Source organism: Lingula anatina, chromosome 4 (assembly GCF_051362555.1).
Source record: "Lingula anatina isolate TDL-2025a chromosome 4, LinAna3.0, whole genome shotgun sequence".
Lineage (NCBI taxonomy): Eukaryota > Metazoa > Brachiopoda > Lingulata > Lingulida > Lingulidae > Lingula > Lingula anatina.
The window spans coordinates 21,965,571-21,981,359 of NC_141770.1; the positions used below are offsets into that span (position 1 = coordinate 21,965,571).

Here is a 15,789-nt window from a genome sequence, read left to right on the forward strand (position 1 = left end):
TAATACATTCCAATATTATCATAGTTACGTTGATTTATCTCCTGTTTTTATCATTTTTATATTTGTTCGTTACATTTGCATAATACACCACATTTTAAATGGAACTTAGCCTAATAGACCCTTGACGTCCATTTTACTATCAACTCTTTAACATTCATGTGACCTTTATATTGTTTTGTATAATGCATTACCTTTATGGACTAATTTTATTGCCTGCCCTTCTTTTTTAGCTGACAATTACGGAAGTTATTAATAGGCTCAGCTTATGTATTTATGCAATCATTTACATGTATATTGTATAAAACACTTTATCATAATAAAAACGCCACAATTTCCCCGACGAAGGAAATAAGTAAAAGGCTCAGCTAGTGTATTTATGCAATCATTTACATGTTTAATATATATAAATGTTCCAAACACTAATAAAAATGCCACGATTTATGTCATAATTAAATCTTGTAACGAATCTTTTAATGTATACAATTAAGATAAGAACACACACACACACACACACACACACACACACACATTTCTATAAACCTAGAATCGATACAGGTGCATTCTTTTTATTAAAGTTTCTGATATTATGTAAAATGAAAGTACGCGTCTCGATAGCCAGGTCCTACAGTACACTGTATGTCTATACACAAGCCTGGTGGCTGATCAAAATTAGCCTCAACTTTAGACATAACCGCAAAAGTGTTGTTAAGTTTGTCAAACTGACAAATGCATCGTTTTTACACAATTACGTACATTGCCAGCAGATCAAGTTTTCTGTTCTGACATTTTATTTTTCAATCTTGTATTCACGCAACACACTACTTCTACATTATGATGGCAGCGATGTTAGGAAACTGAGGGCCCGTGATAAACACGATATACAAGTAAATGCCAATTGAAAATATATTGTAAACAACATGATAAAAACACTACCACAACAGCTAGATCTCCATCTGTACATTATAACTATGTCAGTTGATATGTAGTCAAGTCATTTAATACAAGGAACGGTGGTTAACTTTCACACAGTTGCTTGCAGTGGTACACGAGTAACAGGATGGGAGAATCCATAAGGACGACTGACGGGACAGGTAAATTGTGTTTTTAAGTGATAGTGATCTGCCAATATAAAGATTCGAGATATTTTATTTTAGTCTCACCTATATAAAAAGAAATAAAAAATTAGAAGCAGTAAAATATGGCTGTTTTATATAGAGCTACGAGAGATTGAATATCATTTAAGATATACGTTAAAGCATTATTTATACATAAAATCGTTAATTCTAAAAATCGGCGGCAGGTTTAGCAACTAAAGAAATCGTGTCATCATTACTAGTCACAAATAAAAACTTGTTCTGATCATTTAAAAGATAAAAATTGTTGTTAAAACATCTAGCAATATTAAAAGTTCAACGCGTTTACCAATAAAAAAGGATAGTTAACTGAGAAGTGGACCTCGTCCTACATACACTTAGATTCACATATAATGGACAGGTTCTTTCCGCAATAGCTAATTTTTCATATCGAATTTCTATTCGAAATGGGGTCACCACACGCCTCACCTTAGCAGGTGCCCTTCGTTGTTTATATATGAGTATATTAATATATTACGTTATGACTGACGTGTATTTAAACCACTTATAGGTTGCCTAGGTACAATTATCGGCAACTGTATGCAGACTGCTTATTTTAATCTATTATCATAGGCGCGTGTCTTTGTTAGCGAGAGAGAAAAAAGGGAGACTGTAGTGTCGCGTGTGTCTTTGGATGAACAGAATGGCCTATTTATTGTGATGGTGTCGTGAGGATAAGTCCACTATCCATTGTGATTTCCATGTATGATGTTGTGTTAGTAAATGTGTATCACTGAAAGGTATGTATTTTAAATTTAAGGCTTCCAATATAGAGATAACTTTGCCGTTACTGACGAATTGAAAGAGCAGTTTTACAGGGATGGTTTCATTATATTGCGGTAAGGCAGTAAGCTGTTTCAAAACTTTGCTCCCCTTTTTGCAAGATTAACAAGTGTGCCTCCGTAAATATGAAACGGAATAAATATCCAATATTGTCTAATCAAAACCGATTAATTAACACCCACATGAAAGGAGTTATTATAAGATAAGCACAGAATGTGATCTTATATCCGGCAATGTGAAGTTTGATAAAACTCAATAATAGCAGAAATATGCATCGACCGATGACGTAATCGCCGAGATTTTTTAGCCAGTCACGAAAAAAAAAAAAAAGACACATTTGCGTCTGATCTTGGAAGACATTGACATTCAGGCATCACTTCAACCTTTTTTCCAACCCTCTAATATCTTTGCGTTTAGGAAGTTTTTGGACACAGAAGAGGTGACTAACTTGAGAAAGGCCCTGGAGCAAGACAAGACCCTGGAGGACAATTACTATACCAGGGACGATGGGGATGGATATCAGGCCAAAACGGCCAACTGGAATCACCCTGTGGATGACATAACCGGGATGATAGGGAGGAGTGAGAAAGCTGTCGGTACCATGGAAAAGGTAGCTACAGTACATGTACATGTAGGCCTCATATAATGTAATTTAACTTCACAAATTGTTTTAATTCATGCGAACACTTTTGTGAAAAAATATTTAGACTGGCTTCAGCGTTCAGTTAAGATAGTGATTATAGGCCTATATACATCTCTGTGGGAATATGCCGAGTATTTTTAACCTATAAATTAAAGTTTTGTCTCTACAGTAAGCAAACGAGTAAAATAAAATTTTCCAATCCTTAATTCTAGCTTTTAGGGGGAGAGGTATATCAATATCACGCCAAAGTCATCATGAAAGAACCATTCACAGGTGGTGCGTTTGTATGGCACCAGGATTACGGGTAAATTTCACAGGACAGCTCTTTTTACATTATTTTCACATGTTCACTGCATGCGCTATCGTTCAATGTATGATTCAGGAAGTTGTCGAAGTAAAAGTGAAGAGTGTGCAGCCCGTTTAGAATAACAAACTCTGACAAGTCTGAAAAAGACATTTTATATACTGCAACACCTGCGTTCACGTTACCATAATAAAGAGGAGGAGAGCCTGTGTGACAGGAATGGTAGTTCTACATATAGGAACCGAAGTCCAGGGTCATATTATGATTAATACACGTTAGGGTTAGTCGGTGTACTGGGCCCCTGCGAAGATTTGTCTAATTTAACGCCCACTTGCGGTTTTAAATCTGTCCTAGAACCTAATGTTTTTCTCTTTTAATGAAAAATGTTCTTAATCTGTTCTAGGACATTCTGAAGGACTTCCCAAAAACAGTTTTCGAACTGTTACATTCGTTACTGAACAACAATAGAACTGTAAAACATACACCAAATATTCTAGAATAGATTGAGAACCGTAAGTATAAATGAGACAAATTTTTGCAGGGAGGGAGTCGTATATGGGGCGAATGTCACCTGTACAAAGTAATGTTGAACGGAGTACGGTTCCTAGCGAACTACCATTCGTTGCAAAGGCGCCGTTCGTACACAATGATGTACGATACCGGCACATGTTTTCTGTCCCAACATTTTATATTTCAATAGCCTTGTATTCACGCAACGCACCACTTTTACAACATTATAGCATCGATACTAGGAAACTGAGGGCACGTGTAACAAGATAAACAAGTAAATGACAGCTGAAAACTTATTGTAAACAACATGTCTCAAGGGTTGTTTTCACGTTACAAAAAAAAAAAAAAAAAAAAAAAAAAAAAAAAAAAAAAAAAAAAAAAAAAAAAAGACGAGAAAAGACAAGAAAAGATGAGACCGCAACTTAGTTCTCTCTGCTCATGCATAGCGCCACAGCGTATATGAACAAGCTGCTGAGTTGGTGCACAGTGCCATTTTTGTAAATATCATGTCAAAACAAAATTTAGAAAATGCATTTGGTCTTCTTTGCGCTTCTAATCAAAATGTCAAGAGTAAATTCTCATATTTTCTTTATACTGCTGGTTATTTACTGCATTTGTGATTACTGTTATTTTCCAGTTATTGGTACGTTTACGGCAACCTGTTTCCAGACATGGCCACAGTGTGGATTGCAGTGGACAGAGCAGACAGGACAAACGGGTGTCTACAGGTAATGAAACATGTCTTGTAAATAGACATCTTTAACTTTCACAGAATCCATTGAGGTGAATGTTGATGTCAATGTTCATATCTGTACAAAGTGTACAAAGAATTATTTAAAAGCATAAATTAATGATGATGTCTCTTCAGTCCGTAAAGGAACCATTGGTTACTCCTTCTTAAGTAAAAATATGTAGAACACATATGTGACAACCATATTGCATATTCATTTGCCGTATATATTTAGGTGACTTATTACCGCAATTTTTCCATGCATGCAGATACTGCCAGGTTCCCATCGAGCTGGTCGAATAGAGCACGTGAAAGTTGGTGACCAAGCAGGGGCTGAACCGGAACGCGTAGAGTTCCTGGCCAAAGTTTGTCCCTTGACCTACGTCCAGCTTGACCCTGGAGACGCTGTGATATTTCACTGTAATCTGGTCCATCGAAGTGACCAGAATCACAGCCAGAACCGGCGCTGGGCTTACCTTGTTTGCTATAACCGTGCATCCAATGACCCAGTGTATAAACATCACTATCCTAACTACACGCCCCTGATTAAGGTAGGCATAATGCAGTCAAATATTATCATAGTTTCATTTTTGCTTCTATTCTAATTCATGTTTATATTTGTTTGTTTATTTTGCATAATACACCGCATTTCAAGATGAACATAGCTGAATAGATAACGGGTCCATTACAAAATATTAGCAGTTGGTGTGCCATTTTATTTCATAATAACATATTGATATTTCTTACATCAAGGTACAGAATAGCAGAATTAAGGAATGTGGCACTAGAGAACCAACCGAAGGAAAACTATTTTTTCAAGGACCGAAAAGAGAGCGTGACCCTGCTATAGAAGTGCTAGAAAGAAAGGCTTAAACTACAGTATATTCTGAGACTTTATTCAGACATCGATTAATTATGAGACGCAAGGTTACCATATTACTAAATTAAATTGTTTTCATTCTATTAACGTTATGATGGAAAATACTTTTTTGTTTTGAATCTTTTTTATCACATATCAGTAATATATCTGACGGTTAAGATCAGAAAGATAACCTCAAATAATAATTTTCTCATGACGGTCTGAGAGCGTGGTACCAACATTTTACAGAGGATTAATACATACACTGTGATACACACGTAACTATTTTTGTAAAATCCATCCTTTTTTTATAAGAAGTAAACCTGATATTCCCGTGAGTAACACCCCTTCCTTGTCCCAACCTGGAACTCTGAACCTCTGGTAAATGTTTTGATCTAAGGGCTTGTGCATCATAGTTGGGAAAAAAACTCCTGGGCCTGGTTTTATAAAGGACGCTTATCACTAACCAGTGGATAAATTCTCCAAACACTGGTTAACGGCGTTTAAAATTGTGTTTTACAGCCGGTAAGTTAACGGACGTTTAATTTTTTTTAAACCAGTGTTTAGTTGCTTTGAACAGCTTATCCAGACCATATTTGGAAATAAAATTACCCAGAATGCAATGGGTTTCTATAAACAAAATAAAATACCCATAATTAATCCATTGTTCATTTGTTTTGTCTGCTATTCTTCAATGTACTTTGGCAATGTCAACAATATCTGAGAAGACAAAGAGATGGTTTAGAATGATTTAGATGATTGAGATTGCCAAAGTATGTTTATGTACTTATTTTCAAAAAAAAAAAAAAATAATAATAATAATAAATAAATAAATAAATAATAATAAAAATAATAAAAATAATAAATAAATAATAATAATATCATAAAAACATTCAAAATGAAACTAGTTTTCTTGAAAGAATTATTCCTTTCCGTCTCTGGAGCTGGTTGGTTTTGAAGTAAGTTTTCTAAATACAGTATCGAATTTCTACTGAATGTAAATCTTTCAATGAGTTCTTGCTCAGTTGCTCCATCAAAATCAAATAAATTTCTATTGAAATTTCTGTCTCTTTTCAGTCTAAAAGGTATATATCTCCGAGGATTTCTGGCAAACCGCAGCAGGTTTGCTATATTTATCCGGCGTTTAAGGAATTTAAACTATAAATTTAACCAACCGTTTAGAATTAACCATTGGTTAGTGCTAAACGACGTTTATGAAACCGGGCCCTGATCAATAAACAGCAATGATCATCTATCTACTTGCAAAACAGTCATTGCTTTATTTCATACAGTAAACTTCTACACTCTAAATATACCTGTATGAAGCCACTGATATCAGGGGCTTCTAAAACAGCATACAAAATTAAAGTGTCAGCGATACAATAATTTTGTATCAGACTACTAGCGCACTCTGTGGGCAGAGAGTAACATGTAAGATGGCCGATTGAAATATACATGTATATTCTGATTTTCTTTGAAAGTGTATTGTATTTTAGCAAAGCACCACATAACTTTTCTTGTTCTAATTATTTTATGAAACGTTAAGGAATACACTATACCTGCAGCCCTTGTGATATTTTGCTCTTTTCTTTTTTATTTTTCTCTGAGTCCTTTTTTTGTTTCATTATACTTGCTTCATTAAATATTTCGCTTCTAATTTAAGCTGAATTTGTTTGATTTTCTATTGCTTATGCACTTTAAAATGCCAAGTTGAGTTTATTATAAGTTTATTCCTCGGAGAATTTATTATGAAGCAATGAGCACGTGAACTGATTATGTTTCAAGAAAATGTTTTTGTTCTCGATGCTTTCACGAGGGCAACCTGTACAGCAGGTAGAACATTCTCTGTTGACGCAGGGTTTCGCTAATGACCTGACTTCATTAGATTAGACAATTAACACCAGAGTTATAGTGGGGAACAAATAACCACATAAGTTTGTTTGACATAATTGGACCCTCCTCTTCACTCATAGTTAAGTCAATTGCGACATCCTTTATCGCGACAAACTGTTTTTGACATAACATTAAAGTAAATACGCTATCTGAGCTTTCCGCTTATTAACCCCTTCAGGTATTGCTGTTATGAAATTGAATTTTCTTTATAGCAAAATTGATTCAATCCCATAGAAAGCAATAAGCCAAAGTCTCAGCTAGTGCATTTGTGCAACCATTTAGATTTTATTAAACCGTTGATCATAATAAACGATGCCACAATTTATGTTATAATTAATTCTCGTAACGAATTTTTTGATGAATACGATGTAATTAAGATGATCATGAACACACACACACACACACACACGGACGCAGGCAGGCACGCACACACACACACACACGTGTACACATATTTTACACGCCTATTTCAATAAACGGTGCATACAAAACTATTATCGATACAGGTGAACAGTGTATATATAATTTCTGATAAAATGGAAAAGGAAAACACACCTTCATAACACAAGTCTTACCAAGTCTTACCTCTGTCTAAGCATATGGTGGTAAGTTGATAGAAATTAATATACAACTGTACATAAAAACCGCAAACGAGTTATTGAGTTTGTCAAACTGACAAAAGCACCGTATTTAAACGGTGCTTTTGTCAGAAGATTTTATGTCTTCTGTTCATTTTGTTCATTTTATTTTTCAAGCTTCTTGTATTTACGCAGCGGGCTACTTGTACATTATGATAGCAAAGATGTTAAAAAAATCAGAACCCGTGTAACATGATACACAAGTAAATGGCATTATATTATTATACCTGACCCAGGCTAGCGCGTGATGATAAAAAAAAAGCGTTGTTGTAACAGACCTCCAACTGTAACCTTCACCTAGGTCAGTGTGTCAGCCAAATCATGTACAACAAGGAAAGGCGATAAACTGACAGGCAGTTGGTTGTTGTGGTACGTGATTCAAAGAATGGGAGAATTCGTGCGAACGACTGACGGTACAGGTAAATTGTGTTTTATAGAGATAATCTGTCAGTATATAGAGCATCTTAAGTAACTGCAAAGCCGGTTGTAGGTCGTGGGTCGTGTCTGCCGCGCTTTTAATCCTCTGATTGTTGTTTGCTCTGGTCTACGGTCGTTCACCTAACCCAGGTACAGATGTCCAAAACTGTACGCTCATATATTAGGTGAGTTATATATTAAGTATGTGTGTGTGGGTTTGTGTGTGTTTGCCTATGTGAGAGAGAGAGAGAGGGGAAAGAGAGTGGCTCGTTTGAATGTGTGAGGTCGTGTTATGAAGATAAGTCAACAACATTTGATTATATTCATTATTTTGTGTTCACTAGTATCTCATCAAAAGGCATGTGTTCTAAATTTTAGGCTACCAGTATACAGATAACTTTATCGTTACTGACGAAGTGAAAGAGCAGTTTGACAGGGACGGTTTCATTATATTGCGGTAAGGCAATAAATACTTTCAAACCCGTACACTCTTGTTTACAAACTTCACTAGATTCCCTGTGTTAGCTAAGGCCAGCATCAGGGGTTACAGGTTAAAGTGAAATACCTATCGAGTAGGGGGCGCCGGAAGAGCTTATAGAGGATATAAGCATCGAAACTCACGACAGAAAATTTTAATTGGATTTTAATTGGATTTTAATTTTAAGCTGAAGCACGTTTGACAATACACAAACGGTATTTTAAAAAGTGTGGATTTCACAGTTCGAATTGCATGTTTATAAGCCTATTCCCCTACCTAAATACTGTACTTTGATAAGCGAAATAATAAGTGGATATCTTAATATTTAAGCTCTGCTGTCCATTTTTTACCGCTTCGTTTGCCAAATATGATGCCGTTTCAATTGAACGGTGGTTGTGCTATAGTCGACCCTTCTTATAATTTTTATTTCTAGAAAGTTTTTGGACGCCGAGGAGGTCACCAACTTGAGAACGGCCCTGGAGCAAGACAGAGCTCTAGAAGACTATCACTATGCTCGAGACGACGGCCAAGGCCGCCAAACAAAAACAGTCAACTGGAGTCACCCTGGAGATGATATCACTGGTATGATTGGAAGGAGTGAGAAAGCTGCTGGTACCATGGAAAAGGTATATCGGTCCTTTGTTGACTGTCATTAATATTTATTTTTCTTTCCTGTAAAAGGTATGATTTGGTTTTGCGAATCCCTGTAAGTCTGATTTATTATTTACAAAACTTATATTTAAGCAAAATTCATGAGTAAAGGGCCATATTAAAACTAGACTGGATTCAGTAAAAGTCCCTGTCATTTAAGGTCCTGACACTAACTTAATAAAAATAGGTGCTATATATCAAGCTTATAAACAATTACCTTTGTCTCTGCGGTAGGCAATCTAGCAAAGTGTGTTTAATGTTAGACTCCTTATTCCAGCTTTTAGGGGGAGAAGTATATCAATATCACGCCAAAGTCGTTATGAAAGAACCATTCACAGGGGGTGCGTTTATATGGCACCAGGATTACGGGTAAAATATCCTATCTAACCATTTTTTTTATTCTTGAAGTTGTCAAAGTATATGAAGTATGTTAAACAACCCAAAGTCCATTTACATATTACAAGGAAGTTTATAGCTGGTTGTTCACATTTTAAAATCTGTCTGACCTATGACTTTTTTTTTTTTTTTGAGGAAAAGCTGTTGAGTCAATAATTTAGGTTCCATTTGGTATAGAGTACCAGTAAAATGTCATATCATTACAAAAGATGAGTATTGCGAAAAGACTTTTGAAGTTCGGTGATATCTATTTTCCAGTTATTGGTACCTGAACGGCAACCTGTTTCCAGACATGGGCACAGTGTGGATTGCAGTGGACGGGGCAGACAAGACAAATGGATGTCTACAGGTAATGAAACACGTGCTATAAATAGATATAGCCAACATCCATAAAATACCTGGAGGTGGGTATTGGTGCTTATGATCATTTCTGTACAATATGTATAGAGAGCAAGCAAAATACATGTACTGGTACATGGAACATTGATGGTGTCTGTGCAGTCCATAAAAAAAAACCTGTTTTCACTTGCATTTTGTAGAAAACATTGTTGCATTTTCATTTCTTGAACATATTTAGAGGACACGACCAGTTTCTCTTTTTTGTGTAAAGAAGCTGTATTTTGATGTCCACTAACCAAAGGCAAGTAGGAAAAATACATTGTCAACCCATTTCTACCAGTTGACCATGTGTCCACCATCGTAGCCTATACATTGAAAAGACTTATCGTCGCAATTTCCCATGCATTCAGATACTGCCAGGCTCCCATCGAGCTGGACGAATAGACCACGTTAAAGTCGGTGACCAAGCAGGGGCTGACCCGGAACGCGTAGAGCTCCTGGCCAAACTCTGCCCCTTGACATACGTCCAGCTTGACCCTGGAGACGCTCTGTTTTTCCACTGCAACCTACTCCATCGAAGTGACCAGAATCACAGCCAGAACCGCCGTTGGGCTTACCTTGTCTGCTATAACCGTGCATCCAATGACCCAGTGTATAAACATCACCATCCTAACTACACGCCCCTGATTAAGGTGGGCATTATTCTGTCAATTATTCTTATAGTTATACAGGGGCGGAATTAGGCGGTTTTCTGGGTCTTCCGGAAGACGGTCAAATTCCTAAGTTTACATAGATGAGTACCTCTTTTTTCTGTAGGAAGACGGTCAAAAAATGGAGGATGTATCAACAAAGATAATTTGTAAGACTGTCAGAAAATATCTCTGGATCCGCCCCTGTTATAGTATTTTTCTCGCAATTATTTATTTTGCGAAATACTGCACATTATTTCAGGATGAAGATAGCTGTATAGACCCTTAATTGCATCTATTTTACTATCATTCATTAAGCATTCGTGCGCATAAATGTATACATTTGCATACATTTGTATGACGAATCATCTATTTTACTTAAACTGGCAATAACGGAATCATTTTGGGCGATTTCAAATGAGCATTGGTAAAATGTGAAATCGCCCTTTTCTCCCTTTATATCTATAGGCATTTTCACTCCTTCAGGCAACTTTTGTGTGACCTCAACTGATCTGTTTATTGCAAAATGTTAGCAATTGGTGTGACATTTCAAATCATAATAACATATTGTAACTTTTTTCAAGGTGCCGAATAACAGAATAAAGGAGTGTGGCACTAAAACATCCACCGAAGGAAAGATATTTTTTCAAGGACCCAAAAGAGACCGTGACCTTGCCATAGAAGTGCTAGAGAGGACGGCCTAAACTACAGCTAATATATTAGGAGACTTTATTAAAACATTAATTAATTATGAGACACATTCTTGTCATATGTACTAAGTCGTTTCTTTTCTATTTAACATTATGACGTCACCAAAGGATAGTCAATGCTTTTTTCAAGTCAGTCGTATGTCGTTACGTGCAACAGGTGTGTTAGTTGTATATATGAGTATATACTGTGCGGTTCTAAAATAATAATTTTTTCAAGCTGTCGAAAAGCAAAGTTAAAATTAAGGGATGTGGCACTAAATAATATTCTGAATGAAAAACGTTTTCATGGCCAGGATCATTCCTCAAGCAAATGCTACTAGAAAGGAAAGCCTGGTTTGTAGATTTCCATGTCGGACATGGACTGTTCATCATTCAAAACACTTACACTGAATGGTCCACTTTACATTTTCCATTATGATGCGACTACAGTAGATAATTTGCAATTGAATAACGGATCAAATGCATTTTGGTTTTTATTTATACCTTGTATTTACTAATTAATTTCAAATATAATCAGAATAATCCGTGTAGTCCTACAGATTATTGGAATATTCTATAATAAAAAAAAAAGTAAAGGGCTGTTGACAAAAAAGTATGTAAATTGATTGTATTAATATTTTTAATCTTTCTACCAAGTTGGTCAGACATACCACGAATTATGTACCTGGAAAATTTCTCATAATCCTTGTACCTTCTAAGAGGGGAGAGCAGGGTGGGAGAAATCCTCCCCTCCGAAATATTTTTGGTTATCTTCTGCCACCTTTCTCACGGTCAACCCAAAACGCCTCTACCTTTCTTCCAGTCAACGTCTATACGAACAAGACAGGCAGCACGAGTACAGTTTGCATGTATTGTGGATCTTAAACAACTGCCCATCAAACATTTAAAGCTTACGAACTTGCCAGTGATATAGGAGGGCAATTGTACAGTTAAGTAAGGCTGCATTATTACAGTGCAAACATGTAGGCCTTAAACATGTTGCACATTTGACCGTTAGATCTTGAGGAAAAAAAACATTTGAAAAATTTTGCTTTTCAAAATGATCAAAATTTAAGAAACAAATGGTTGAAGTAAGGTAATATCTGCCCCCTCTCTCTTATTTCGTGTCCTTGGCCCGTTATGACCACAGGGTACGGCAAAGGAACCTAGCAGCTGTTGCCCGATAACATACGAAATAGGTAAAGTAAATCTAAAGGTTAGATGTAGGGCTACATGAATATTACGGGTTATCTCCTAATCGTGCCCTTTGATGCATACAAGCTTTCACTGCACAGTGGTGAGGTGAAATAAGGTGTCTCAGCATAGACAGGGGCCATTTGATTAAGAATGGATTCCGATAGAACAACCGATGGATTAGGTATGTTCTAGCTTACGATCTTTTTGCTAAGTATATCTAAATATGATGCGCTGTGATTGTCATTCCAAATCAAGAAAGAAGAAATGAAAATCGGTGATGATCATGATTGTCTGCATGGAACAGCGTGCGTGCCCGACATCACTTTTCAGCCAGGGGATGTTTTTGAGGGCGGGGGGGGGGGGGGGGGGGGGGGGGTACGACAGACCGCGAAAAGGTTAACTCTGGATCAAAATTTGATTAGGTTCTAGGCCATTATGGTAAATAAACGTCCACGTTTCTAGGAAACGACCCTCATTAAAGTTCCTGGCATCAGACGTACACATAGGTGCTTTGGATCGTTTTCAGCATGTTTATAAACTAACGGATTTGATTGCCGCATACACTGTAAATAGTCAGCTTAGTTTGCTTTGCTGAACTTCAGGTTATCAGTTTGCAGATAACTTCATGGTTACAAATGAAGTCAAGGCACAGTTTGACAAGGACGGTTTCATCATAGTGCGGTAAAGTTATCACTCTCTCTCCTCTCACACACCTCGAGCTCGTTTTCACACCTTCTTCCTGTTACTAGCGGGGTACATAATGAAAATTAATGCTTTACGCAGATCTAATGATGGTGTCATAAACATTTTTGAACGGGCATATACATGAATCAGAGCCATAAATAAAAGCCTCTTTGCAACCCCACAAATGAAATTTGTGCAAAATTGTTGGTAAATAATAACTTTTGCTGAGTCATCGCATCATAATTTTTAGGATGATGAGTCTCATTGAATATTTGATATATAATTTTTATCCCTAAGGCCATAACATTTAATACAGGCAACAATTTGCTACATTGTTATTATTGTTAAAACGATTAGGATAGAGGGGTTATATAATAAAAGCGGCCTGGTTTGGCCAAATCACGAACAAACAATATTCCTTGTTACCTTCTTTCTTGCTATGAATGAGACTATAAAAGTTTGTGGCACACTGAGATGGAGGAGACATAAAAATGTATACTTGACAACTTGATGTACATATGCTATTTTTTTAAATAAGCAATTTACTAGATGGCGAAGAATTGGCCACATTGAAGAGCGCCCTTGAACAGGACCAAGGCCTGGCCAATCACAACTATGGGCGAGATGACGGGGAAGGACGGCAAACTAAGACTACGCTGTGGAATTATCCTGGGGATGACATCACGGGCATTATCGGGAGGAGTGAGAAAGTCGCCGGCACCATGGAAAAGGTAGTCTAAATTTCTGTGTGATTATGAATGAATTATTGTACCTTTTGCTTTGGTGTGTTATACATGTATACGGACTGTTGTGCTTCGAGTAATTGTTATTTTTAAGACTGCCTGCCTCGTGAGGGTTAGTTAGAACCAAGTATGGCCGTTTTTTGCCATACTGGTCGCGTATAAAATCTCATTTAAAAAACACAGTTACTCTTAGTATCGTAAAGATAAATGGAAAGTGGTTTTGTAAGTGTTTATTGCATTGAACAGGAAAACTATTTTACAGAATTTCCCCTCGGAACAATATGAAAATGTTCTATCGGTTCTACTTAGCTTCTAGGTGGAGAGGTGTACCACTATCACGCCAAAGTCATCATGAAGGAGCCTTTCACAGGGGGCGCCCACATCTGGCACCAGGATTATGGGTAAAATATTTCCTTAATTCACAGCAAACGGTCAACGGAAATAACTGAAATTGTATATTGGAATCACCCAAAGTTGGAACTAGGACGCAATACTCTCATATGTCCTAGGTTGGAATAATCACAGTTCCTGCAGGGTGGCTTGTTACTGTGATTACAGTGGCAAAGACTTGTTTTTATTTGATACCGTTTAAATAAAAATTTGAGGAGGCAATGCGTGTACCTTGCATTTGAAAATGCATGAGGGATTTCGGAAGTAACAGCCAATATGTTTATCTTTTGCATTTCGTCATTTATTATTCGTTAAATGTCGAGGTGAATCCAATAAACATTTTTCTTGGCTACTTCAGTCAATTGAACGGTAAGGGATATTGCTTAAACGCCCGTTATCAACAGTCAAATATATTGTGTGTTCACATACACGGTAATTAAGCGTATTCATTTGATAATGATCGCATGCATTACTGTTGTGTCTTTTCCAGTTATTGGTACCTGAACGGTAATCTGTTTCCAGATATGGGCACAGTGTGGATTGCTGTGGACAGGGCAGACAAGACAAATGGATGTTTAAAGGTTCTGCAAACTTCGATTCATGAGTTCAAAATTGTTTCAATTTTTAAACATGTGCCATAAAAACATTTTAACTTAACTTTAGAAATACGTGGTTAGCAAATGGAAATGTCGATTAAATCGCGAACTAGTTAAATATTATTTATAACCCTTCTTTAACTACCTGAAGTCCCATGATTGTGCCTGCATGCTGGATACAAACATGTAGTTATACGAGTAGGCCTCATATATCCATATTTTTAATTCAAAATAGATTCTGCCCGGTTCCCACCAAGCTGGACGCATAGACCATGTGAAAGTAGGCGACCAAGCCTGTGCTGACCTTGAGCGGGTAAACCAACTGGCGAAAGTCTGTCCACTGACATATGTCCAGCTTGACCCAGGAGACGCCCTCTTCTTTCACTGTAATCTGCTGCATCGAAGTGACCAAAACAGCAGCCCAAATAGGCGTTGGGCTTTTCTTGTATGCTACAACCGCGCCTCTAACGACCCGGTGTGTAAACATCACCATCCCAACTACACACCTTTACAGAAGGTAGGTACTTGATAGCAATTTTTATCCAATATTTTGAAATAATATTGTCATTTTAGTTGTCTTTTGGGAGAGAAAATATTTTCGTTGATGATCTTACAGAAATTATCAGGGGGTAAACATTTTGCAGAAAGCTGCGAATATCTAGGATTTGTTATCACATATTTTTATGGTTAGGTTTCAAATGCGAAAATAAAAGAATGTGGCGTGAAAACCGATACGACCGGAAAACACTTCTTTGGAGGGCCCAAGGAGGAGCTTGCCATGGACATATTATCCCAAGAAAAGTAATTTGGTGGACCAGAAGAAATGCAAGCTATAAATCCTATTCAATCAAATCTAACTTGGATGACCCAAAGAAGGACATGCGTACATGTTGCAGATATGCATATATCCCGTTGATATGTTAACCAACGGATACCCCACTTTGAGAAACAGTTCTAAGACGAAGTTGGTGTGTCTGTTATAACCACACGAACGTAACCAATCACAGGTTGTTGCGTGTTTGGTTTA

General features: G+C 36.9%; 3 protein-coding genes across 4 annotated transcripts; all 3 read left to right on the forward strand.

The window, feature by feature from the left end:
• The first annotated feature begins 992 nt into the window (after positions 1-992).
• On the forward strand, positions 993-5,433 carry LOC106163710 (uncharacterized). 2 transcript variants are annotated; one of them, XM_087012174.1, is made up of 7 exons: positions 993-1,091; positions 1,894-1,972; positions 2,334-2,526; positions 2,772-2,863; positions 4,011-4,101; positions 4,373-4,654; positions 4,857-5,433. In XM_087012174.1, the coding sequence occupies exons 1-7, from the start codon at positions 1,058-1,060 to the stop codon at positions 4,974-4,976; spliced, it is 891 nt and encodes a 296-aa protein (XP_086868300.1). In that variant the 5' UTR covers positions 993-1,057; the 3' UTR covers positions 4,977-5,433. The 2 variants fall into 2 exon arrangements, with proteins under 2 accessions (XP_086868300.1, XP_013396826.2); XM_013541372.2 differs by lacking the exons at positions 993-1,091; positions 1,894-1,972 and adding an exon at positions 1,699-1,873.
• A 2,357-nt stretch (positions 5,434-7,790) lies between these two features.
• Positions 7,791-11,697, forward strand: LOC106160530 (uncharacterized). Its single transcript, XM_013537153.2, has 7 exons — positions 7,791-7,912; positions 8,289-8,367; positions 8,822-9,014; positions 9,317-9,408; positions 9,694-9,784; positions 10,185-10,466; positions 11,048-11,697. The coding sequence occupies exons 1-7, from the start codon at positions 7,879-7,881 to the stop codon at positions 11,165-11,167; spliced, it is 891 nt and encodes a 296-aa protein (XP_013392607.2). The 5' UTR covers positions 7,791-7,878; the 3' UTR covers positions 11,168-11,697.
• Positions 11,698-11,812: 115 nt separating this feature from the next.
• On the forward strand, positions 11,813-15,684 carry LOC106160522 (uncharacterized). Its single transcript, XM_087011785.1, has 7 exons — positions 11,813-12,530; positions 12,952-13,030; positions 13,572-13,764; positions 14,086-14,177; positions 14,657-14,747; positions 14,998-15,279; positions 15,454-15,684. The coding sequence occupies exons 1-7, from the start codon at positions 12,500-12,502 to the stop codon at positions 15,565-15,567; spliced, it is 882 nt and encodes a 293-aa protein (XP_086867911.1). The 5' UTR covers positions 11,813-12,499; the 3' UTR covers positions 15,568-15,684.
• Positions 15,685-15,789: the final 105 nt, after the last annotated feature.

Bases quoted from the DNA above. Each gene is read 5' to 3' on its own strand.
- LOC106163710 (XM_087012174.1), top strand. From the start codon at position 1,058: ATGGGAGAATCCATAAGGACGACTGACGGGACAG. The intron at 2,527-2,771 runs GTAGCTACAGTA...CCTTAATTCTAG, and splicing joins CTGTCGGTACCATGGAAAAG to CTTTTAGGGGGAGAGGTATA. The intron at 4,102-4,372 runs GTAATGAAACAT...CCATGCATGCAG, and splicing joins GGACAAACGGGTGTCTACAG to ATACTGCCAGGTTCCCATCG.
- LOC106160530 (XM_013537153.2), top strand. From the start codon at position 7,879: ATGGGAGAATTCGTGCGAACGACTGACGGTACAG. The intron at 9,015-9,316 runs GTATATCGGTCC...TCCTTATTCCAG, and splicing joins CTGCTGGTACCATGGAAAAG to CTTTTAGGGGGAGAAGTATA. The intron at 10,467-11,047 runs GTGGGCATTATT...ACTTTTTTCAAG, and splicing joins ACTACACGCCCCTGATTAAG to GTGCCGAATAACAGAATAAA.
- LOC106160522 (XM_087011785.1), top strand. From the start codon at position 12,500: ATGGATTCCGATAGAACAACCGATGGATTAG. The intron at 13,031-13,571 runs GTAAAGTTATCA...TTTTTAAATAAG, and splicing joins GACGGTTTCATCATAGTGCG to CAATTTACTAGATGGCGAAG. The intron at 14,748-14,997 runs GTTCTGCAAACT...AATTCAAAATAG, and splicing joins AGACAAATGGATGTTTAAAG to ATTCTGCCCGGTTCCCACCA.